Genomic DNA, 24975 nt, shown 5'->3' with positions numbered 1-24975 from the left:
CGTTGCTTCCTCCCTGCCGAGACGTACAGGAGGCCGCGGTTCTGAGGCCGAGAGCCCGTTTTAAGACGGAACCATCTGGAAGGCTGAGGCCGCAGGGAGCCGGACCGCTCTGAGATGGGGAGGGGCGCCCAGCCCAGGCTGGCAGCAGGGAGATGGAGAATGGGAAGGCTACTTTCCCATGTAACAAGGAATCTTTGTGAAAACGGCTTCTTAGGGGCATCAGGGCTTCCGCTCAGAAACGGGAAGGAAAGACCGACCAGTGGAGCAGTGTCTTCTGCGTTCGTTCTGAAGGTCTGCCGTTACGCCAGAACTGACAATAATCCTCACACTAAGTGCCGAACGACACGAGTCTGGCTTCCGCCAGACATTTCCAGCAAAGAGAAGCTGTCCGTGGTCACTCCTAATCTGTAGGAGTCCTTAAAGGACTAACACTCAGAGCGCTGCTCCTGGGGCCCAGATGTGGGGGCGACAGCAGCTCCAGGGACCCCCCGGGCCCTCCTGGCTCTGCCAGGACTGGCACTGGAAGCCGAAAGGGACATTTTGAGGCGTACTGTCTAGGGGTTGATGGCCAGGGAGGCGGCCTCGGGCTACGGGGAGACAAGGTGGGCGAGGCTCTGGGGACAAGGCCCCTGCTGGGGGGTGCCCAGAGCGGCCCAGGACTCCAGGGATGCCAGCTTGGTGGGCTCGCTGGCTCACAGCCCAGGTCAAGGTCCTCCCACTGGCTGGACACCATCGTCCTCAGTGTCGTGGGTGCCACTGTGAGGGTATTTGGGACAGCAGTGCCCAGGGCCCTGAGAAGGGCAGGACGGCGGGGCCTGCGCCCCCACACGGGGAGAAGGATCTAGATCCCCGAGGAGGATAGCCTGTGGGGAAGTCCAACGCCTACTGTGGTCCTGTGGCCCCAGGAGGTCTCTGAGAATTTGCCTCGGAGCCTCCCGGCCCTGACCAGGGTGGGAGGATGGCTTGGTTTTATTGGTTTTATTCTTCCTGGTTTTAAGCTCCTTTCTCCCCTGTGTGGCCTTGATCTTCCCGGGATGAACCGAGCTTCCCTGAGCAGACCTAACCACCACCTTGACCTTTACAGGGACGCATCTGTCCCAGGGAAACAACAGCAAGCATGAACTACATCAGAGTAGGAAGCTTTTGCACAGCAAAGGAAACAGTCAACAAAACGACAAGGCAACCTAGTGAAGATATTTGCAAATCGTGTATCTGATAGAGGGTTAATGTCCACAATACGTAAAGAACTTACACACCATAAAACAAATAATCCAATGAAAATATTGGCAGAGGACCTGAAAAGACGTTTCCCAAAGACATGCAGATGCTAACAGACACATGAAAAGATGCTCACCGTCATCATCATCAGGGAGATGCAAATCTAAGCCACGATGAGATACCAGCTCGACCGTCCAAGCGGCTAAAATCAAAACACAAGAAAAACGGGTGTTGGCGAGGATGTGGAGAAGAGGGGACCCTCGTGCACTGTTGGTGAGAGTGAAAACTGGCGCAGCCACTCTGGAGAACAGTGTGGGGGGTCCTCAGAAAGTTAAAAATAGGACCACCCTACGGCCCAGCCCTTGCACTACTGGGTACTTACCTGAAGAAGATGAAAACCCAGATGTGAAAAGACACCTGCCCCCTGATGTCTGCGGCAGCGTTACCTGCGACAGCCACGGCAGGGAGGCAGCCTGTGTCCCTCGACGGATGGATGGATGAGGAAGGGGCGGTGTGCACACACGGCGTGCAAAAGAATGAGATCTTGCCATTTGCAAGGACACGAAAGGAGCCAGAGAGTACCATGCTGAGCAAAACAGTCAGAGGACAGATGCCGCACGACGTCCCTCCCGCGTGGAATCTATGAAACACGTGAAGAAACACCCAAAAAGCAGAAACGGACCTGTCAATGCAGAGCACAAACTGATGGCTGCCAGAGGGCACGGGGGTTCGGCAAGATGGGCGCAGGGGAGGGGGAGGTACGGGCCTCCGGTTCCGGAAGGAGTAAGTCACGGCGACGAAGGGCCCGGTGGCCGGAGCGGTCGTGCGGATGGGGGCAGGTGCTAACACACCCGTGAGCCCCGTGCAGCGCAGAGAGCCGGAGCACTGCGTCGTGCACCTGAAACCGAGGTGGCGTTGCCAGTGTGGCGTCAGCTATGTTTCCGTTTAAACAATAAAATACTGCAGTGACAAAATTTTGGAGAGACTTAAATACAGATTTATCTGTGTCGACGTTAACACGCCTACGTTAGAGTAATGCAAAAACACACGAACACAAAGCAAGGATCGTCCGTCCCACGCGTCCCTAGGGCTCCTCGTCCTCTCCGGTGGGAAAGGTGGCCCAGACATCCTTCCAGGTCAGCTCACGCCCCAGACACAGGCCCTGCAGGGTCCAGGGCTGTGGAACGACCCCTTACTTCCTGCAGTCTGCCTTGTTCCAGAACACCTGAGGCCCAGGGGTGCAGGGTGCTGACTGCCCGTGGGCGCCTGCCCTCAAGGAGCCCAGACCCCTCAAAGATGGCAGGCGGGCAGCGGGCGAGGGGCACTGATGGTGTCAGGATTCACCCTGGGCTCCGTGGTAGATGCTTGGAAGCCCACTGGTGGCCCTGCCTCCGTGGCTTGGCAACCACTCGAAGGTGTTGTCGGGAAGCTCCGTCGGTGGCTGGCTCGGGCAGCCTGGCCACTGAGACACCCGTGTGCCCAGCAGCCCCCGCGGGTCTCTCGCGGCCCCGGCACCGAAAGGTGCCTCACGTGGTCTGGGCCTGAGGGGTAAGGCCCCGTGGTACCCCGCTGGGCCCCCGGGAGCGGTGGGGTGAGGCCAGCGGTGACCGCCGCCCCCGTGCAATGCTTCACCCTCTCTACCCAGACTCTGGAAAGATCTACCTCAAAAGGCATCATGAGTTCCGTGCTCCTGGTAAAGGTCCGTGGCCAGCTGTTTCCCTGGGGCCAATTTTCCTGAAAAGACTTGTCAATGTCATTGGCGCAGTAATTGCAGAGATGTGCGTACAGACAGCAACTGGAAAAAATTCATCAAGGTTACGTACGCTCCGAGTGAGGGCGTCACACGTGACTTATTTTTCCTCAAACTCCTTTGTGTTTTCCAAATTTTCTGTTCGAGCGTCTATAGTAACAATCAGAAGAACGGTCTGAGCAAAGGACAGGAATTGCAGCCCCCCCAAGGACACGGGACTCAGCGTGCATTGACTCTTGGACATTTGTCACAACCGGGCCTGTGGATGCTTCCCCTACAGCGAGAAACCCGGAGAAACACAGGGAAACGGTGGGGCGGGAGGCGAGGGCGATTTATGCGCTATTTCTCTGCAACACGGAAGAGTAATGCGGAGGTCATGTGGGCAAGGTCAAAGGACAATTTGACTTTTGCAGGATGACCTGGGGCCATCTGTCCTTCGTGCAGCTGATGAGCTGTCAGTGCGGGGTGAAGGGAGGAAGGGGGGCCGCCTTACTGACGAGAGCGCCCCGCCCCCCGGACGGGACAGCGCTGACGCTCCCGCTCCCGCGCCTGCCACGAGGTGTGGGGGAGCAGGGCCCTGGAAGGGGTCCACCCCGGGGACCGGCCTCAGAGGGAGGAAAGCCCCTCTGCCTGCCTGCGGAACCAGGGCAAAGCCCCAGTGCCCACTCCTCCTGTCGCTGGAGGCCGTTCGCGGACGGCTGTCGTTCCAAAGACACTTCCTCCACCAGAACCCTGTTTCCCTCCCTCGCAGGTTTCTGGGACCTCGGAGGCCCCACCCCGGGTTCTCTGACCCCCAACCTCTGCTTTGCTCTGGTGGGACAGTCATGTGCCCTGGACCAGAGTTGCGGGCGCCGCTGGCCCTGGCCGAGGGACTTCCTAGCCCCGTGGTCTCCTGTCCACGGGTCACAGTCACCTCCTGCCGTAGTAACCCTCCTGCCCGTGACCCGTCCTCATTGTCCCGTGTCACCGCCTGACATCTTCCCAGTGTCTCTTCTGGAACCAGAGATTTGCTGGCCCCTCTGGGCTTGGTTCTGATAACTGAGAAGCCAGGGGTTCTGTGTGCCCAGCCGCCCGGCAGGGAGGTCCCTCGCCCTGTGTGTCTGTGGTTCTGCTGTCCCTGGCGAGGCAGAGCCTCCTGACAGGACAGCCCCAGCAAGATGGGCTGAGGGACTCAGGAGCACCCGCTTTCTTTCTGGTAGACGGCTTTGACCGTGCACGGACTTGTGACCCGTCCACAGTCCTGCAGACATGGGCTGGGCTACTTGGGGCCTCGGCTGCTGTAGAGAGAAGATGCCGTGCCCGTGCAGCCCCCGCCCTTTCTGTGTCCTGCACGGACACCGCCCCGGGTGTGGGGAGTGCCAGGAAAGGGGACCGAGCCCGAGGCCCCTGGGGACGCACAGGCATCGCCGGTGAGCTCGTGCCTCAGAGGCGGTTCAGCACAGGCCCGCTCTGCCCGACTGCCCGCACTGCTCTCTCCCGGTTGTTTCATTTACGAGGGTGTCACTGGGCAGCAACATGCGCGTCGGGGATGCCGCCCCCCACCCCGAGGCCCCGTGAGTGCAGCTGGGTTGAGTGGAGCAGGCAAGTAAGACCTCCGGAAGCGGGGCTTTAAACCGGGCGGGTCTAGGTGACACCAACAGCCACAGCGTGCGGTGACGTGAGCGGCGCTGTCTGTCTCTGTGCCAGGACGGCCCCGGAGATCCCGTCGCGATGCCACAGGGCGCGGGCCTCGCGAAGCTCGCAGGACGCGGTCTCGCTGCGGGGTCCACCATCGAACCTGCAATGAAAAGCCCGTCGTCGTCTCGCGAAAGCCGAGGTCTCTGCCCGCGAACCGAGGGCGCGTCGCTCTTTGCAGAAACCCAGCAGACACGTGCGCAAACGGGATACCCCCAGTTGGGAGCATTCGCCAAGCTCGGGGGGGTGTTAGCGGAAGCCCACAGCAAATCCAAAGGTCTGCACAAGATGCCTGACCGCTTGCTAACAGGAAAGGCTGCGGGCCCGGCGTTTCACAGGGTTTGAGCCAGGCTGTCAGCCTCGACTCTGCCCGCGTCTGGGCGTCCAGCTTCTCCCACCGCCCCCCGTCAGTGCCCGGGGGCTGCTGGGGCGACGGCCGTACCACGGACCCAGCGACTTCGAGCAAGGGAAGCCTGCCGGTGGGAAGCCCGAGGGCCGGGTGGACAGGCTGCTCTCTCCTCGGCCCGTGGACGGGCACCTCCCCCTGCGTCTGTGTCCTGATCTCCTCCCTTCCTCAGGACACCGGTCGGATTGGATTAGGGCCCACGCCAGTGACCTCACTTTAGTTGATCACCTCTTTGAAGACTCTGTCTCCAATCAAATAGATGTCCCCTCCCCCGTGTCGGATTACAGCAACTTTTCTTTACCCACAGGATGGGAGTATCTGAAAAGCCCAGAGAACCTTCTGGATTGCAGGCGTTCTCCTCCCTGCCCCCGTGTGGAGTGGTGACCACTCTCGCTTTTGTGATCAAGGCCACTCGCTCGGTGCGCCCGGTCACGCCCAGGGGCCAGGGAGCACAGTGGGGCTTCAGGGAGCACAGTGGGGCTTTAGCACAGCCTTCTTTGCGGGTGAAACCGTATGTGCGGTGGTGTTTATTAACCGCCATAGAGAAAACTGCGCTCGCACATCGTTAGCCACACGTTGGTGAGAAGGGACGCGTTGATCTTTTCCCACTAAAGAAGCCACGTGTGGAGAGTCAGCCCCAGCGGGGGTCACCACCCTCCTGAGTTTACGGTGATTCGATGACGTCCTACGAGGTCCAGCCGTCCCCTGTACAGGTCACGGGGAGGTCGGTGGGTATCTGACTGTGGTCACCACCCCCGAATCTCTCAATCTCTCAAGGTTTTGAGCCCCAGCTCCATGCACCTGCCTGCATGGGTTCCTGTCCTGACTGTGGCCACGGCGGCCCTCCTGATTTCCGGAAATTAGTGTCCATCCTGAGCCACTGTGCAGAAATCCCCGGGATGTGTCCCTCACACGGCACACGATCACGCTGGCCCTCTCGGGAAGGTCAGGAAGGAGACTTGCGCGCGCACCTCTGGTGGCGCAGAGGTGTCAGCCCAGGGGACACGGCCTCCCTTCCGCACGGGGCCTCGGAACCGGTGCAAGCTGGGCGTTGGTCAGCAGGCCATGGTTCAGGTCGAATCTCGTCCGTCAGGCTTGGAAGTTTGACCCGGTTTTTGCTCGTTTCCAGGCTTTTTGTCTTTGTCCCCCTTATCATACAAGTCAAATAGGATTTGAGCGGGCTGACTACTGGGGTTCGTGAATGGGGTCCCGCGCGCACCTTGTCTCTGGCGGTCGAGACCTAGCCGTTGGCCCTGGCGCTCTGGGACGCCATCCCCGCGAAATCGGGGTCTCTCGTGTTCAGCCCACAGGGAAGAGCCTCGCAGGGCCTTCGAGAATGCAGGCTCTCTCTTCGACCGCTCCCTTTCCGGGGCCGGGGGAGGGGCTGGGCGGGGCTGGGCGGGGCTGAGCGGGGCAGGCATGGTGAGCCCACCTGATGCCACAGTCCTGTCTCCCGAGACTTGGTGTCCTCCCCTTCAGATTTAATTCCACGTGGCGGCCAGAGAGCCCACGTCTCCATCAGCCGCTGAAACACTGGGGGCCCCTCTCGGCCGCCCCGGCCAATGCCACGGAGCCAGAGCGCAGGGTGGGGGATGCCACGCCCTCCGGCCTGGCCTGTTGCCCTAGGGGCCACTGCCCTCCGGACTCCCTGTGGTTCTGTCCATAAAAATTGAACAATAGTCTCGCGCGCACGGCCCGCCCTCCTGGTCAGTTTGTAGCTGAGCCCTGGACCCCCGGGATTTCAGGTGGGTTTCGGGTTTTGAAGCACCGAGGGGTGAAGGGGATCCAGGTGCTCCCGGACGAGGAGAGGGTGGCTGGGGGCGGGGCAGCGAGAAGTGCCCAGAGTAGGCAGGGCCTCGCAGCCTCCCCTTACTGGACTCCGTCCCTGTCCTCTCATGGTGCCGCCCCGGTCACTGGCTCAGGCCCTCCAGGGCTGGGACCCCGGGTGCCCTGCCAGTCGGCCCGAGAATCCGGTTTCCGGCCTGTGACCCTCAGGCTACTGGAGAGAAGGGCTTCCTTTAGGACAGCCCCGTAGCTCTCTGGTCCCGATGGGGTCCAGGAAGGGGATTCCGAGCCCTGGGGTTCTTCATGCCCAGGCCCTCGCTCTGCGAGTTTCTACCCTGGCGCATGTGGTGGCCGCCTGGTCACCTGTGAACGGGCGGCTGTCTGGAGCCGGCCACAGGTGATGGCTTGCGTCATGGCTCTGTGGCTGCAGGTGCTGCAGACCACGGGCAGCATGGATGTTTCTGGATCCCATCTGACCGGCAAACTCCATCTAGATTTCTGTCCCGAGGTTCTGTTTCCCAGAAGTGCACCTGCACTCAAGGCTTGGTCAGTGGAGAGACGGCCCCGTGTGGATGATTAAGGGGATGCAGGGAGTGGGAGGTTGGGGTAAGGGTCTTCTGGAAGGAAACGCCGGGGTGTCAGCCTGTGGTCCTGCGTGGGCAGGACAGCCCCCAGTGCAGATGCTCGAATCCCGCGGGTGGTGGCGCGGGAGCCCCGGGCCCGGGCGGACGACATGGCCGCTGCAGCCTGGTTCCCGTCCCCCGGTGACGTGCGCGCGGCGGACCGTCCCATCCGACTGCCGCCCTGCGCGTGGTCCGGACGGAGCCGTGTCCTGCGAGCGCGCACCGTCCTGAACAACCCGGCCAGGGCGGCACCCTCGGAGTCCGGCCCCCTGTGCTGGGGGAGGTGGGTGTTACTGAGCTGGGCGCCTGGGCGCTCAGCGGCCCCGGGTGGCCATCACCGTGCCCCTTCCTCCGTTGAGCATAACAATCCCTGAGCGGGGATCACCTGGTCCTGTAAACCGCTGCTGTCCCTTTGCAGCAAGTGCCTGAATTACGTCCGTTTTCTGGGTGAACTCGGGGAGAGGGGTCAGCGCAGGCCGGGGAGGGGCACAGGGACACTGCAGGATCAGGCACCAGCGCTGCTGGGCCGAGCAGGGACCCGCGAGGGCCCCACGTGCTTCAGGGCCACAGTCTCGTTCTCCAAACCGCGTGAGAAGTCAGGTGATTGTGTGAAACCAAAGCAAAGCCGTGATGAAAACCCTAAACTTGATCTTCAAGGAACCACCTAGAAAAGGCGGGAGACACTGCCTCTCCCGCGGCGTCTAACGTGTCCCTTGTGTGCACGTGTCACGTTGCTTTTATTTCCAAGTCTGTGTACGTATCTGTGTCTCCCCCCTTCCCTGCGATGCGACCCCACAGTCCTGTAACTTCTCCACACAAGGGGCGCCCTTGGTTTCGAGAGCCCGAAGCAGGTCGCGGTCTTGGGGCGTTCCCCCCGCGAACCCACGCCTGCCAAGGGCGGGTGGCGGCCCGCGAGACGCGGCCTGGGACTTCGGTGACCCAGGCTCGGACGACGCGGTCTCTGTTCACCGCAGGGACAGCGCTGTTACGGGCAGGTGAGGAGCAGGGAGGCCGCCTGGTCGCCGGTCTCCCCGGGGCGTGGAACCGGGCACGTCTGGACAAGACGTCCGAGGAGGGGTGCTGCGGCAGTGCGGGCCCAGCAGCTCAGTGCGCCACGTGATGTGGTCTGTACTCGAACCGGAGGAATAAAAAGTGACCTCTGGTTTCCAGAAGCTTGGGAACAAAACCAAAATAACAATGTGGTTTGTGTCTGTAGGGGGATTGCCGGGGGCTCTGGAATGAAATCTAGAGGAGGGCAACCAACCAGGCTGTGGGGGCGGGCGGGGAGGCACGAGGGTGCCTGAGCGCTGGCTGCTTCGTCCCCAGGGCTCCGGGGCCCCTTCCTGCGGGACACCCTCGGCCAACTGTGTGGTCCCTGCACCTGTGTCCTCCCCAAGGGGCTCCTTGCCCTCCTGCGGTGGAACGTTCTAGGCTGCTGTGTTACTGAAGACACAGGCGAGGTGGAGAAGGAGTGTGAGCCTCTAAAGCGCTGTCTCCTCCATTCCCACCCTGTGCGCCTCACCCCTGCGGCGCCCGAGTTAGAAGTGAGCTCTGTACGGGGTGGCCGGATCCCGCAGGCCCCGGGTCTCCCCTGGGGTCAGCGGTGCCCCTTGGTGAGGCCACACTCACCGGATTTTCCGCCCCCCTCGCTTCCGGCGCCCCACCCCCGGCGAGGCAGCGAGCTGAGCTGGGGAGGGAAGGGGAGGAGGAAAGCGGGGCGGGGGCACCCCTTCCCGCCAGGCCTGCCGCTGCCTTTCTGAACCCTGGGCGCCTCCCCTGCACGACAGGCGTGTGTGCCCCTGCGGCTCCCCTCCCCCCACGCCGGCCCAGCCTGGAGTATCCTCGGGGTGCTGCCCCCACCCCCGCAGCCCCCAGGGTCCCACACAGGTAGCCACAACCACGCACGTGACCGGTTTTCACTACCGAAGTGCCAGCGGGAAAGGCCAGCTGTGGCCCCTAAATCCTGAGGTTCTCCGGCCTCAGTGCCCCACCCCCCCGTCAGGGCCGCCCCGTCCACAGAGATGGGGCCGCCTCGGAAAACCTTCATCCTGTTCTCACGGACACAGAGGGGCATCTGTCACATACCCACAGACCAGCGGAAGCAGGGCCGCGTGCAATGGACTCTGATGACCCCGAGAGGTGCCCGTGACAGCCTGTGTGTGCGCCGTGCCACAGAAGGGTCTGTCCCCAGCTCCTGGACGGTCCTGTGCCTGGAGGTGAGCCCCCCGCCCGGAAGCCGCGCGCCCACCCACTTGCCGGACGTAAATCATGTTCCTGCCCCCGGCGAGTGTTGTTGCGAAGCTGGAGTTTGTGTTCAGGCCGATTATCTTGAACTTGGGCTAATGTTCCATGAAAAGAGTCTCTATCATCAAATTCATTAATTAAGGTCCCATTTGCAGGCTGATTGTGAATGGGCGTCACTTGTGTGACGGGGCAGACCCTGCTCCTGGCGGGTGAGGCTGCTGTGGGCACGTGAGTCAGTCTCTGAGGGGCGGGGACACGCTCCCCGATTGCAGGTCAGCCTGGGGGGGGCGGGGCTGCACTTGGAGCTCAGGCTGGGGCCCGGGGTGGGGGTCCTGTGACCGGTGGCGCCGGTCGGCCATCGCTTCCCCGCAGGACCGCGTGCCCAGTGCATTGCCCTCTGGTGCGCAGGAGGGGTCGTGGGGCGGGTCCTCCCCGGCCTGTGCGGGAGCGGGGCTCCTGGGGGCCTGGGGCTGCTTGCCCTCTGGCCCGTGACACTGGGTCCTGCCCCCCTGCTCCATTCCCTCACCCCTGCGCAGAGGGTGAGCTCCCCCTCCTCCTCCAGCCGACTCAGTGAAGTCTCTCCTTCGGCGTCCCCCCCCCCCCCCAAACCCTCTGTAGGTGCGGGCGGGCTTGCTCGCCTCATTCTAGGCAGGCTCTCTCAGTGACAGCTCCTCAGCCAAAGGCGCTGGCACCCTTCCCTCTCCCCGCCCTGCCCCTGCACTGGGGAGGCCACAGCTGGACCAAGCTATACGTCTGCCAGGCGTTTCCGATGGAGCGGCCTCACCTGACCCTGCGGGTCCCCCAGGGCCGGTGCCCTTGGTAAGGCCAGGATGCCCGCGAGGCACCAGTCAAAGCCCGGCAGGGACGTGGCCATGCCGCTGTGCGGCTGTTCTCCTGGCCCGTGGCACCCGCATACTTACACGCACCCATCAGTTTCTTGCTGTCCCCAGAGATGCCCCTAATCTTACCAGGCCACTAGCAAATGTCAGAGCGTCACATGGGAACCACATTTCCTTTGTCCTGGGGTTTGTCTCTGCCGCCTGCACTCTGGTGGATGATTGGGTGGTTTTCTTCTGTCCTTGGCCGCCCCATGTCAGGTGAGCCGGACACACTTTGGTGAACAGCCCCCACCTGCTACACCCGCCTGTCTACACCCACCTGCCTACACCCACCTGACTACGCCGACCTGTCTACACCCACCTCTCTCCACCCGCCTGCCTACACCGGCCTGCCTACACCCACCTGTCTGCACCCGCCTGTCTACACCCCCCTTCTCCACTCACCTGCCTACACTGGCCTGCCTACACCTGCCTGTCTACACCTAACCACTGCATCCCAGCCCTGCCCTGGGAACTGGGTGACTTCCTGCCCCTAGGGGGCTGTGGCAGGTGACCTGAAGCTACCCCCCTGCTCACTGTCCCACCTACACTTTCCTCAGTCCGGCTTGACTGGTGTTGCTGTCCCTGTCTCCCCTGCACTCACCCGTGTGAGTCCTGTCACTTCCGGTGCCCTGGCCTCTGGACTGGCCCCTCCCTCCACCGTGAATGCTCTCCCTCCTCCTGCTCCGTCTGTCACAAAGGCCCTCGCCAGGCCAGCTGTGGGCCCTCCCAGCTCACCACGGCCGGCCCGGGGCATCATCCCAGCGGGACAGGCGCAAGCAGCGACGACACACGTGTGCCCGACCTGCTGAATAGCTTCTGGGGCCTGGCGTGGGCCCCTCCTGCTCTCCCAGCCTCTCCTGGCCAGGCCTGCTTGCACCTGCTGGGGCCGGGCAGGCCGACACTCAGTGCCTCTCCCTCGGCACAGCATCTGCAAACCCCGGGCCGGTGGAAACGGGGTTCACACAAGTGTTGTGCACATCAGCTCCTTCCACCGGCTCGATCTGACGAACGTGAGGGTTATTATGCCTTTAAGATAGCGCAGTGCCTTGAGAAGCAAAGGCAGGGAGGACCAGGCTGGTGCACCCCCCACATTGATGCCCCCTTTAGTTCTACTCCCATCATGACTGTTTCCCGGCCAGATGACAGAGTCCCTAAGCACACAGGCGGCCCCGCTCAGTCTCGTCTGCATCGACACCAGAAGTGGAGGTCGGATGCTGCTACAGACATTCAGCTCCTTTTCTGGGAGCTCCTCCCTGGAGTGACCACACCACTGTAACGGACACAGAATTCCGGTTGGATTGCTGAAAGGGAGGCATCAGCCACCCCGGTGGGCCAGGGTTCACGCCAAGCCTGCATAAGCCGCTTCTCGCTCTAATTCCGCTTTGGGCGCTCACTCGGTGGGCTTAGTTCAAGACATTAAGGCTCTTAGCGGGTGGGGCTTCTGGCTCCTGAACTCCACCCTTCGTGTTTAGATCTCCTTGGAAGTGGCAATAAGCCCTGGGGGGGAGGGGGCCCGGGGCCAGGGAAGACACCCCCCCCCTCCCAGGCCGGTGAGACGGGTGCCTCGCCTCGTACAGTCCTGCCCCAGTGCCTTCCGGGCGGCGTCGGCCCACTGCACCCCAGCAGCAAAGTGGGGGCGCCGCCCGTTCAGGGATCCCCCGATGTGCAGGGGCCTGACTGGTCCCGGGGCTTCAGTAAACCCCTCTTCACCCCAGGGCCAGAGTCCTCCGGGGAAAAGGCAGTTTCTTCCCAATTTCATGAAGCTGATGCCAGACATGCTGGAAGGCAGTCCTCCCTCCTCCCCCCTGCCCCCCTCCTCCCTGAAGGCCCCCCTCCTCCCCCCCCTCCCCCCCCCCCCCGCCTTCTCTTCCTCCAGGGCCCCACTGTTCCAGACAGGGTCAGATGGAAAGGTCACGGTGTTTCCTTCCCAGGACTTCACCGCCTTCCCACGCCGTGATCCTGGCCGAGGAGGGCTTTCCAGGTCCTCCGGCTTAGTGGCACCAGTGGGGCAAATACCCTGGCCAGTGTCACCGTCACTGTGAGGGAGGGAACGGCGTCTTCCTGGTGCCCTGGCGCAGAGGACAGCAGCTCTGGGCGGGGGACTCCCTCTGCCTCAATTGTACCAGCTGGAAGGAGGCGCTTCAGAGCGCTCCCCTGGTACCAAGTGCCACCCGCCCCAACCTGGGCTGTCCCTTCACCGGACGGCCTGCCCGCTGTGAGCGAGGCTGACCTCCCGGCCTGCAGCCTGGGCGCCCACACCCCACTGGAGAGGCCTCGTCTGGGCCCCCGGGCACCGGGGACACCGCGTGGCCAGCTGGATGTCCGCAGGGGGAGCCAGGCTCAGTGTCCCTCCACCCGCTACTATCTGCCTTCGGAGACAGGCGGCCCCAAGAATCCTCCCACTGGGGCACGGAAAGATCTTTTCTCTGCCTCTTGTTTTATGCAAGAGAAAGACACAGACAGAACGGAGAGGGTAACGCACGGGCGGGTAGGCCGGGGAGAGGGAGGGAGACGGAGGGGCGGGCCGGCCGCGTGCAGGCACAGGCAGGCATGCCCGGGGAGAGGTGGGGGGCACGAATCGGGCAGTCTCAGGAGACCATCACTTTAAATCTTAATTGGTTGCCTTTTAAATATCATTTAAGGGCTGGTGTCCCTGCCTCTCTCTCTAGTTAAGAAGGTGTCGTGTCAAACTCTATTACCTCGCTGGACGAGTCTCCCTTCTGTTAAAAAAAAAGGGGGGGGGGGTAGAAAGAGAAAAAAAAAAAAGAAAGAAATGGAGGCATCAGCGGCGGTTTGAGGGTCGATAAAGCTCTTAGATTTGGAGACGTTTTCCGGGAGCCCATTTCCCGCGGCTAAGAGTTGTTAATGGAGCTTAAGGAATTATCTTAGAGCGGGCGGCCGCCGCCGTATATTTCCCTGTCGGGTCTGGATATGCTGCTGTCAGACTCGCTTAATGAAAAGTAACGCGCCGCTGATTACAGTTTTATTTGGGCGCTATGTAAAGAGCGCCGTTAATTTAGCAGCCCTTCCTTGGTGTGTCTGAATTGGCCACGCCTGAGTGGCTGGGAGCGCGGTCCCCAGCGCCGCTGCCCTGACAGCCTCCCGGGAGGGAAGCGGGGCCCCGCCCCCCCCACGACCTTTCTCCCCAGCACACCACGGACCCTTAAAATCCGCTTCTCCACCCTCCCCGCCCCCCTCCCCCTCACTGAGGGGATCCGCCTCCTGACCCCCACCCCGGGCACACAGGCCACTTGGGGGTAAGGGTGCCTACGGCCAGAGCATTGCCCCCAAAGGTAAGGGGGAGGTCCAAGGGACAGCCCCTGGTGGTGGGGGGGGGTGCGCGGCTCACTCCCCGCCCCCACCTGATGTCTTTATCCCCACAATTTTGCAGATTAATCAAACAAGTCTCTTCCAGTGGGCGCCACCAAGGTCTGGGGGCTCCTGCGGTGCGGGATTCTGACCTCCAGTCTGCGGGGACCGACCGGGCTTCCTGCCCCACAGACCCTGCCCAGAGTGTGAGGTCTCCAGGGCCAAGGCGTGGTCGGCAGCGGGAGCCCTCTGGGCCCCCCCACCCCCACCCCGGACTGGCTGCAGGGGGTCGGGAGGGGGGGGCGGGGGTCCAGACCCGGCCGCGGCCCCCACGGCCCCCACGGCCCCTACCCCGCCCGCCGCGCCGCCTGCGTCAGCGAAGCCTCATTTTTGCTGAAAATGTCTGGCTTTGTCTGGGGCTGGGGTGGGGGCGCGGGGGCAGCCGCCCTCGGCCGCATTAAAATTCCTGGCGCCCCAGCCGCGGCCGCAACGCGTCTCCCCCGAGACTCCACTTTCGCTATTACTGTCAAGTACCCTTGACTCTTTATTTTTGCCCTTTTATCTATTACAACTAATTCGAGTTCTTTTGCCCTTTTCAGTCTAAGACGTGGGCTTTCCGCAAAGCCTCCCCCTGCCAGCGAGCTCTCGGAGCGCGGAGCCTTTAGAAATTGAGGGGTTTACTGTCAAAATGAAAATTTCACTTCAAATTATCTTGGCTGATGCTCGCTCGCCGGGCCGGGGGCCCCCGCCCAGCCTTTGACAGGCGCATCAGCGGCGAGCCTCCGAGTCCCGATGATATCATCCACGGGAGCGAAAGTCAATACGGTGACAGCGCGCGGATACAATCCAATTACCGCGCGGCCCGGACAGGCCTGGGGCGCGGCGCCCGCCCGGCCACCGGGGTCCGGGACCGCCCCCTTCTCTCAGGGGCCGGGGGTCGAGGTCCGGTCGCCCTGGGGCGCGGACCCCGACACCGGCCTCCGGCCGCCAGCGCTCGAGGCCCGCCCCGGAGCGGCTCCCCGGCGGCCCGGGACCCCGCGGGGGCGGGCCCCTGTCCAGTCCCAACCCTCGCAGGGAGGGACCCCGCCTCGCGGGCGCCTCCAAGGCCGCTCGCCCCCCCCCCCCCCCGGCAGGTTCGCCGACTTGCCGATCCGTCCCTCCTCGGGACGCCTGGGACTGCGACGAGGCCCCCCGCAGCCGAGCGCTGGCCGGCGAGGGGACCCCGAGTGCAGAGCGCAGCGCTCCCCGCCGCCCTCCAGGGGCCCGCGCCACCGGAGGGAGCGCCCCGAGAGCTTCCTGGGCTCGGAGGTGCGGGCCGGGCTCCGCGGGGGTGGGGGTGGGGGCCGGAGGGAAGCGGGAACCCAGGGCTGGAAGCGCGCGGGAACCGGGGCCAGGCGGGGCTCGCCCCCCGCCCCCGCCCCGGGGCCTCCACTCCCAGCCCCGCCTTCTATCCGCAGCCGACTAAGCGCTCGCCCCCTCCCCCCCCGGGGCGCGGCCCCGGGCTTTCGGAGCGCGGGCGGGGCGGCGGGTCCCGGGAGGGAGGGGAGGCGGGGCCGGGGGCGGGAAGGCCGCGTCACTTCGGCTCAGGACGGTCGGAACGCAGTCCACGCCCCCCGCCCCCCGCCGTTCCAGGGAATTTAGCAAGTTTAAAAGTTACTCTAATCTTGCAAGGGAAGCCCCCACTTTCTCAGCATTGTGGAGTGTGGTAACGGGGGAGAGTTTGAAGTTTAGGGCCTGTGCACTTCTCTCACAGACTCCAAAATTCCTGGAAGTTCCTGTAACCCTTGCTATAAACGGGGCTTCGAAGCAGGACGTCTGGGCTCCGCGGGGACACTTCGCGGGGCACTGGGCAGGCCGCCGCCCCCTCCTGCCCTGGGCGATTAGCCCCTCTCCTGGGCAAGACCTCAACCCCCTGGGTGTGAAGCGTGTTCATTTTGCAATGCAAACACCATCACTCGCTTTATTGGTTTGTTATATCAGCCTCTGAAGCAGGCAATTATTGGTGTGAACATACACGTAAAAAAACGTAATTTTATCGAGTTACGAGTGTGCAACAGTGTAAACAGGTGGGAGTGCGGTTGCTGGAAGATGTGCTGAGGACAACGCGGGTCAGCAGGCTGAGGGGTCTTCGGAAGGAGCAAGGATGCCTCAAACCCGGGACGAGGCAGCAACACTAAGCCTCAGAGCTGAAATGTCTGGTCCGTGTAAACTTTGGGACGTAAACTTTAGGCTCCGGGGCGGCTCCCTTCTGCTCTGGGAGCGTCCCTACCCGGCTGGGGCCCGGGGCGGAGGTCGGAAACGGCCCGGACCAATGCTTGTCCAGGCGGGGTCTGTGGCCGGGAGGGCCGAGTTCAGCCGGTCCCCCCACGGCGGGTGGGCTGCCTGCACTCGGACGCGCTCCCGTCCTGCTTTGGAAACTCCGTGGAAACAGAGTCTGCGACGCGCAGCAGGCCCTCTCCCCGTTTGCTCCTCCTCCGCGCGGGGCGGGGCCCGTTAGGCGCAGAAGGGCTTGCCCCCGGCCTTGGGCGCCGCCAGCAGCTCCTTGGCTGAGCCCGCGGGCGGGGCGTCGTGGGGCGCGGCGGGCGGGAAAGCGCGCGCCAGGGGCGTCGTCAGCACGTTGGCACCTGCCCCCAGAGAGCGTCCCAGCGGTCCTGGGTCCAGGAGGGCGCCCTTGGCGGTGGCCCAGGCCTGGTTCAAAGTGCTGTGCCTGAGGATAGGGTCGTGAAAGACCCCATCCACCCAGTTTCTGAGACTGGTTACCGGGGAGTCCTGGTGCCTGTCCAGGGCACCGGTGGGGGCCGGGGCCGCAGGCGAGGACGACGCAGGAGCCAAGGAAGCGGCCGCAGGGGCAGCGGAGCCTTGGCGCTTCAGCATGCACGAGGGGAACTCAGTCTGGCTCAGGGCTGTGGCGGCCGCGGTGGCCGTGTGAGCCAGCGACCAGATGCGCGGCTTGGCCTCGAGGCCCGCCGTCGCCCCAGCCGGCGCGAAGCCCAGCTTGGCCTCGCAGGCCTGCGAGCCGCCCCCAGCGCCAGGCTGCTGCTCGGGCGCAGCCGCCGCGCTCCGGAGGCAGCGTCTGGCCCTCTCCAGGTCCTGGTCCAGGGCGGCCGCGCCACCGGCGGCCAGGGGCATCCGGAGGGTGCCGGAAGCCTCCTTTCCCGGGGCGCTTGGACCGTCGGGCGCGGCGGGGATGCGCTCCAGACCGCCGTCCAGGGGCTGGAAGGGCGGTTTCAGCTCGCACTCGGGGGGCTCCGCCTCCAGCGGGTCGAAATCCTCCAAGTCTGTGAGTTCTAGATCCTTCTCCCCTTTGCCCACCGTCTCTGCGCGGGGTAGAAAGAGGGGCCAGTGCAGGAAGAGAGGAAGGCGCTAATCTGGACCTCACTCTTCCTTCCTAGCTCTGCCGCACAGTTATGGGCCCGCCCCCGCCCCCAAGCCAGGAGAAGCACCTGTACCTCCCACCTGCTCCAGAACCCCAAGTGGTAACAAAGAAGCCTAGCGATTTCCTGCTCAAATCAATGGGGGGGGGGAGGGGGGCGGAGGGGGAGTGTGTCTATTGTTTCTTTAAGCCTGTTCCCAGTTACTCCCGCAGGCCCCCAGCTCAGGGCCCCCATGGGTCAGCTCATTTGATTTGTGGCCCGTGCCCTGACAGTTTGCTCTTACTACCCCAGGTTCAATGTCTTCAGAGGTCCCAGAACCCAAGAAGAAGGCACAGGGAGTCCCCGGCCTCGGTGCCCCAGCCGTAGCATTGCAGGTCCCACCCACCTTCATTCTTGGTGCTCTTGAGGGGCTCCTCCCTGGCTTCCTCTTCGCCCCCTTCTTCCTCCTCGCCCTCCGCGTAGGGTCGCTTCTCATCCGCGCATTTGTTCCTCGGGGGCCACGTCATCTTGTTCTCTTTCTTGAGGCGCCGGCGCGCGTTGGCGAACCAGGTGGACACCTGCGTGAGGGTCATCTTGGTGATGATGGCCAGCATGATCTTCTCGCCCTTGGTGGGGTACGGGTTCTTGCGGTGCTCCTGCAGCCAGGCCTTGAGCGTGCTGGTGGTCTCGCGCGTGGCGTTCTTCCGCCGCGTGCCGCTGTCCATGGTCCCGTACCTGGAGACAGGCTGGGCAATGGGGCGCTGGGCCGAGACCCTTGCGTCGCGGGCGGCGGGCCCAGGCCCAGGCAGGCTTGCAGTCCCCGTCGTGGGAGTGTGTTTATGGTGGTAAGACCTGGGTCAAACCCAGGCCCCTGGTTCCTCGCCACGGCCCACACGCACAGCCTTTTGTGGCCCAAGATGTTTATATTTGACTCAACTTACAGGGAGCCTGGGCTCCTTCCTAGCCGGAGTGCAATGCGGGCTCAAGGCCTGGCCAGGTCTCTGTCACCCTACATAGACATCTATTTCTTCAGGTTCCTTTATGGGGCCCCTCGCCTACCCTTTTGATCCCCGAACCACAGAAATGTGAGCCCAACTGTGTAACAGCCGTGGGCAGGGGTGGTCATTAGTGTCTGTGGGGAGAAAGCGTCCAGACGGCCTATGTGGACTTCCAGCAGTTACATTTGTAATCGTCACCCTCCTCCCCCCAAGATGGGCCACGCGTCTCTGGATGAGCAGACTGGACTCCCCCTTCTGGTTCCCACCAAAGGGAAAGGCGGGCTGGGCTCTTGGGCAGAGGGAGGGTCTGAAGCCTGGGCAGCGAGACTTGACAGCCGCCCAGACCCACAGTGCAGCCAGGGCTGCGAGGGTCCCGACAGCGAAGGGAGCGAGAGGGAGAGGCTGGGGACGCATTTGCCCAGTGGGGCAAGGCTTGCCAATGGGGCGGGGCTCGGACTAACAACCCTGACCCGAAATCCCTCCCCCAGCCGCCCAAAGATTCACCGGGGGCGTGGGGCTGGTGGTGCGGAGTTTGACGACTGAATGGAGCGCAGGGGCCCGGGCGGGGGCAGTGAGGAGGGATTCTGTCCGCCGGTCCCTCACCTGTCGTAGGGGTACTGGCCCAGCGCCGGCTCGTAGGGGTAGTAGGCGGCGGCGGCCGCAGCAGGCGCGAGGCCCGCATGCGCAGATCCCGGCGCGTCCTTGGAGTCGAAGCCATTCTGTAGGATCCCACGCGCCTGGGGTCGCAGCTTCCGGGAGGCGACCCAGCTCAACCCCAGCCCCCCAGGCCCCTTGGTTCCTGCACGCTTTGCACAGACCCCTGGGCAGCCTCCTAAGCCACCCCCACCCCTGGACTCTCTCTTGGGGCCAGGGAGCAAAGAAGTCTCAAGATGGGGAGAGAGGACGCGCAGAATTGGGGGGGGGGTCGGGGAGTAGGAGAGAGAAGAATGAGGTTGGAGGGAGAGGGGGGCAGAGGAGACAGGTGGGGGTTGGGAAACAGCAGGAGGGAGGACCCGGACCCAAGGAGAGGACCGACCGACCGCAGGGAGGAAGGAGGAGCGAGGGGGGAGACGAGCTGGGGGGAGGAGGGGGAAGGGAGCAGGGGAGGGCCAAGCGGTGGGGCACTGGGAGGGAGGAGGAGGGAGACCGGGAGGAGTGAAGGTAGGGAGCTCAGAGGAGGAAAGCGCGGGACAAGGGGCGGGCGCCGAGCTCGAGCTCTGGGGGCGGGCGGTGCTGGGAGGAACCCGGCCAGGAGGCTCCCCCTGCAGCGTGGGGTCCTGGGCACTTGCGCCCGCGCCTCGGGCTCCCTGGGAGGTGGGCTGGGCAAATCGGGGGCAGGGGCGTGGCGTGGCGGAGGAAGGCTTCAGACAATCCCCTCCCCTTACCAGCGAGTAGAAGGCGGACGCCTCGGAGCCGTAGGTCACGTAGTTGCCGTAGCCCTGCGAGCCGCCGTACGGGCCCCCGTACACCCCAAGCGCCGCGGCCGAGTTGAGCTCGTGGCGCGCGGTGGCCAGCAGCCGGCTCTCGTAGACCGGGCAGTAGACGGGCGCCTGGGCCGAGGCGGCGGGCCCCGAGTCGGCCAGCGTGCGGCCGCCGGACTCGCAGCACGTGCTCAGGGAGTTGGTGGTCATCAGGAACTGGGGGAGAGAGGGGCCGCGAGGAAGGGCCGGTGCCCGGGGGTGAGGGGGGCGCGCCGCCCAGGGGACCCTGCCCCACTGCCCGGGGCGTACTGCCATCCACGCCGCGCGTTCCCTCCTGCCGCGAGTGCGCTCGGCCGGGCCTCCTCCAGCCACTGGGGGACCAGCCCTACCAGGCCCCGGAGTTTTCACACGCACCCCGGGTGTGTGGGCGTGTGTGTGTGGGGGGGTGGGGGGGTCCCAAGGCCGCGCACGCCCTCCTGTGCCACGACGTCTCTCCTGGGGTGATGGTGAGGGTCAAAGAAAGCGGGAGACAAGGGGGGCCCGCACGTCAGAGTCTCTCGGCGCCCCTGCCGTCCCCGGGGCTGGGTGCAAGGAGCGCCTGGCACAGGCCCCGCTCTCTGGGAAGCGACCCCGGGTCGCTGGACAGCCTGCCAGCCGGCGTGTCCGGCCGCGTTCCCCGCACCCTCGCGGGGCCCCCTTACCTGGGGTGCGGAGGAATAGGGGTATCCAAACTGCGGGTAGGACATGGCGGGGCCGGCGGGGTCCTGCGCGTGGTCGCCCGCGTGGCGCGGCCACTGCTCCGGGGCCGCCGGCTCCTAGGCGCTGGGAGGGCGAAGCGGAAGAGCGGGTTAATTCATCCACGCGCCCCGCAAACTTTTCTAACCCGGTGGGAAAGTGAGCCGCGGCGGCCGCACCGAGCCTTTTAGCCTCACGTTCCCGAGCCTCGAGGGGGCTCTGGGACCAGCCCGCCTCGCAGCGGCGACACAAATACATATTTTGCAAAAAGGGGGGAAAAAAAAACACCGAGTTGCGCGAACCCGTCAAGTCAAATGTGCTTGGCTTTCAGCGGCGGGGGCGCTGACGTCAGCCCACGCCGCGCAGCTCGGCCGGGCCGCAGACGTGCGGGTCACTGGCGGCGGCCGGGCTGCGGGGCTGCGGGGCTGCGGGGCGGGGGCGCCGCGCGGGGCGAAGAGGCCACAACAGGCTCTGACAAATGAATCCCGTCCGTGGAGTCAATATCGCCCCCACGAATGCCGTTTCTCCTTAGTCACCGAGGATGGGAAGCACTTTTAATTAGAAATTAATTAATGAGCACCTGCGCCTGCCCGCCCCACTGTAATCATTAGTCTCAATTACAAATGAGACATGTGAAGGGACACACGAGCGAGTCTCCACCGAAGATGTAATCAACAGTTAAAATTAGCCGGGCGCTGGCGCAGGCGGCCGGGCCTCCGCGCCCCGCTCGGCGGCAGGTGCAGGAGGGCCGCTCCGCAGGCCCGCGCGCGACCCCGACTATTGTTTAACTGGCTCTCCGCTCGGCCTCCCGCCGGTTCGAACCCTGCTCCGGGGCGGGGAGTTCCAGAACCGGATGCGGCTGCCAGGGTGCGCGTCCGAAGGGCAACCTGCTCTCAGGTGTGTGGGTCCCGCGTCTTCCCCAGAGCCATCCACCGAGGCCTCCCCCCAGAGCCATCCACTCCGGGCCTCGGTGGTCCAATTGCCGCGGGGCTCTGCGTCTGCCCGCCAGCCTGTCCCCCGGGAACGCCCCCCCCCCGCCCCCGCGCGTCCCACCCCCGCGCGTCCCACCCCCGGTCCTGTGAGTTCCTGCACAGCGAGCGGCCCTCCCTTTCCTCCTCCACCCCCTTCCGCGGCCGCCCTCCCAGCCTCCCCCTGCCCCTCGCGGCTGAACCCGGGACTGCCAGACAGCCCTGCGCGCTCCGGAGAGTAGGTTTCCGCCGCCCTGCTCCGGGGCCCCTCCCGCTGTGCTTGTTCCGCCCGGCGCCCCTCCGGGTTAGGTGCAGGGGAGGGAGCGCCGGGACGCCTTCCCCTGCCCGTTTTGCGTAGCTCTGGGCCCGGGGCGTTCGGGGCAGTCTGGGGGCTGGGGGACAGCCGTGCGCCCTCTCCAGGACTTTCCGTCGGGTCCCGGTCCTGGGACCCAGCTCGAATGCAAAGCGGAGGCCAGCACGCGGGCTGCAAACGGGCGCCCCGGCACCCCGAACTCGCTCCCCGCCTTTAAGGCAGCCGCCCTCCGGGGACCCCCCGGCTCGCCCCTGCCGCTCTGCCCCGCTCGGCCTCCCGCGGTCGGCCGGCCGGGAGGGGAGCTGTGCGCGGCGGCGCTGTGCAGACTTGCTCGGAAAGATTCCTGGGTTCAGACCTGTGAATCGCCCCAGGGTCACCCTCTAATTAATGATGACGTTCTCGCCCTCTCCCCAGCTGCAAACCTGCCTCCCAGAAACGAAATCTGCCCGCTCTGACAGCTCGGTTGAAGGTGATTGATGACTGTCTGGAGACCACAGTACGCATCATATAATATCTGCTGCGTAATTGCTTTAATTTACAGATGAAAATACGAGCTCTCCGATCGCGCTGAACCACAGCCGGCCACGTCCGAGCTGCTTGCGAAGGAAAATCATCGGAAATAATGAATAGCCGCCCCATGCAAATTATTCAGACAGTTTAAGCGTCTGTAGCCGGGAGAGATATATAAAGAACACGAGTCAAATGACATTAATAATTGTTTCTGAATTCTGTATTGATCTCGTGGCGGCCGTGTTTATTTCTTTCTCACCTGAATTGCTAATATCACCTTCCTGTAAATAATAAGAAACTAGCCACCGGGGCTTCTGGGGCAGAAATGAATCTCTCAGTCGCTCTCCCTCTTCCTCCTCTGCTCCTCCCCTCCCCCACCCCCCCCCTCCTCCCAACTCCTTCCAGTTTTCCCGGCTTCTGCCGTGGCTTTTCTGAACATCCTCCTACTTTCCATTATTTATTGTTTACAAACAGCTCGCTCTCTCCTGGTAGCGAGGTTTGGGCGACGGAGGGGCCCGAGCCACGGGTGGCCGAGGGGGCTCCGGGAGCAGCAATCCGGGGCGAAGATGGCTTCAGCCCCTTGTCCTCACCCCACTCCCAAGGCCCAACCCCAGCGATCGTGAGCGCTCGGCTGGCAGGGGGAGGACAGCCACCGCCCAGGTCCCAGCGGCACCGAGCCACCGCGCTCTGGCTTGCCGGGCAGCACACCCAGGCCTGCGCCTGCCCTTCCTCACCCGGGCCACAGCTCACGGGGAACGGCGCCCCCTGAACACGCCAACATTCGTCTTGTGAACAGCCTTCAGAGCCCGGAGCCCTGGAGGGCACAGCCCATCAGTGGAGGCCTCAGGGGGGTCAAGGGCTTCCTTTGACCGTCACTGCAACGTTTCCCTTTCCAGCCTGGGTCGTAAAAAGACGCCCCCAGTCCCCACCCGCTGGCCCGGTTCTCCCAGGCAACCTGGACTCCTAATCCAGAAATCAAGCTCACCGACTACTTTCCAAGGCCCCCGCTTCCTCCGTTTCCCGCCGGCTCCAGGCCTGCCGCACCCTGGCGGCCACCCTGTCTGGGGAAGCTCGGTGCTGTTGTGAGGAGCCTGGCGACCTTGCCCCGGCTCACCCAGGCCCCGCGACCCGATCCTGGATGCAGGGCTGGCCAGGCCTGTCTCCCGACCGGCGCACACCCCGGCATCTCGCTGACGCCCTGCGCCGGGCTGAGGCCGGCCTCCTGCAACCGAGATACTTTCTGGGTTATCTTTGTCCCGTGGCAAACGCCGGAATAACTCTCCGAGTGCCCTTTCCCGAAAGGCTGAGGCCCCGGGGTTTCCCTCCCAGAGCGGGCAGAACGGGAGGGTCGGCATCTCAGGTACCATCAGCTAAATGCTCCTGCACAGACGCGCGTGCTGAACCCAAGTCCCTCGAGGGACCCTCGGTTCTAAATACACCCCTGAGAGGCTCCCCGGGACCGAGCAGCGGCTCAGCTCGGGCGAGGTGCCCCCGCCAGCCTGTTGAGTGCTGAAGGAGCCCGGGGCCAGGGGGCCTGAGGATGGTTAGCGCCCAACGTTAGAGGCCTACGGGTCGCCCTCTTCGCCCCGGGCGGGGGGGGGGTGTGCTGTAGGCCGCTGAGGGCCTCTGGGAGGTAGGCCGCGCCCTAACGTTCCACCCCGCCCCGCTCCCCGTGGGGCTTCGCTCCGGAGCCCCGCCGAGGCCAGGCGCTCCCCGCGGTTCCCCGAGTCGTCCCCCGGGGCCACCCCGTCCTCCGCACCGAGAGCCTCCGGGGGGCTCGCTCCAGCCCGACGAAGTTGACCTCAGGCAGAGGGCGGAGGCTGGAGCGCGCGGAGCCGGGCGAGGGCCAGCCCTCGGGGCGCCGGTGCCCGCCCACTGCTTGCGGACACCCGGGCGGGGTGTGGCGCTGAAAGGCGTTCTGGATGTCGCTGGCGCCGAGGTCGGCGGGTCACTCCTTCGCGGCCGGTCCTCCGGGTCTCACGCGAAGTGAGGCGGGCGAGCTGCAGGCAGGCGCGCGGAATCCTGCTCCCGAACCGCCTGCACCCCCCCCCCCGCCCCCCACCGTTTCGCTCCGGCTCTCCCGCCGCGCCCCCGCCGCCCGCCCGCAGGGCGCTGCCCGAGCGGGAAAGGCGCGCGGTCGGGGCGTCCCGGGGCAGGCCCGGCTGCCCCGCGTCGGCCCCCCGCGCCCCGCGCCTCCCCCGCACCCCGTTTCCGCAACTTGCAGCGAACGCGGCCGCCTCTGGAGACCCCAGCGGCAGGCGGCAAACTTTGTGCCCTCCGGCGCAGGAGCGATCCCCGCAAAGTTTGTGCGGCCGAGCCCACTCCCTACCTGCGCTGGGGACGCGCCCGCCCGCGCCGCTCGGGCGCCGGGGCCGCGGGGAGCAGCGCGCAGCCCGGGACGCACCGGGGAGTCGCCGCAGTCGCCGCCGCCCGCGCCCCTCGGCGGCCGCGCGGAGCCTCCGCCTCCCCGGAAGGGGGGAGGGGTCTCGGAGCCCCGGGGCGGGGGCGGGCGGCGGGGACCTCGCCTACCTGCGGTGGCGCCCGGCCACTACCGGCCGCCCGCGAGGGCTCTGCGCGGCCGCTCGGCGCGCGCGCTCCGGCGGGGAGCAGGCGACAACTAATGGAGACATTTCCAGGCGGAGCACCTGGCGAGCGGAGCGCGCCGGCGTCCCCAGGCGCCGCGGTCGTCAGCCGAGCCCGCACCGGCGTGACGTGGGCGAGCGAGCGCGCTGCTCCCACCCGGCCGCCCATTAACGCTTTCCCCCGCGGGCGCCGCGCGCTCGCCAA

At 64.9% G+C, this 24975-nt stretch overlaps 1 protein-coding gene across 1 annotated transcript; it reads right to left on the bottom strand.

Annotated features, from left to right (window-relative positions):
* Nucleotides 1-16383: 16383 nt before the first annotated feature.
* IRX4 (iroquois homeobox 4) lies at nt 16384-20408 on the bottom strand. The gene is made up of 5 exons (XM_047074506.1): nt 20364-20408; nt 19627-19878; nt 18845-18960; nt 17650-17978; nt 16384-17207 (listed from the first exon to the last, which is right to left on the bottom strand). Exons 1-5 carry the CDS (start codon nt 20406-20408, stop codon nt 16384-16386), a joined length of 1566 nt encoding a protein of 521 aa, XP_046930462.1.
* Nucleotides 20409-24975: the final 4567 nt, after the last annotated feature.

The sequence above is a fragment of the Lynx rufus genome, unplaced genomic scaffold (assembly GCF_022079265.1).
Source record: "Lynx rufus isolate CCGP_SWC_20201006 ecotype Redwood Valley unplaced genomic scaffold, mLynRuf1.p SCAF_1, whole genome shotgun sequence".
Lineage (NCBI taxonomy): Eukaryota > Metazoa > Chordata > Mammalia > Carnivora > Felidae > Lynx > Lynx rufus.
The sequence above is the reverse complement of the archived record's forward strand: the minus strand, read 5'-3'. Positions and strand labels throughout refer to the sequence as shown.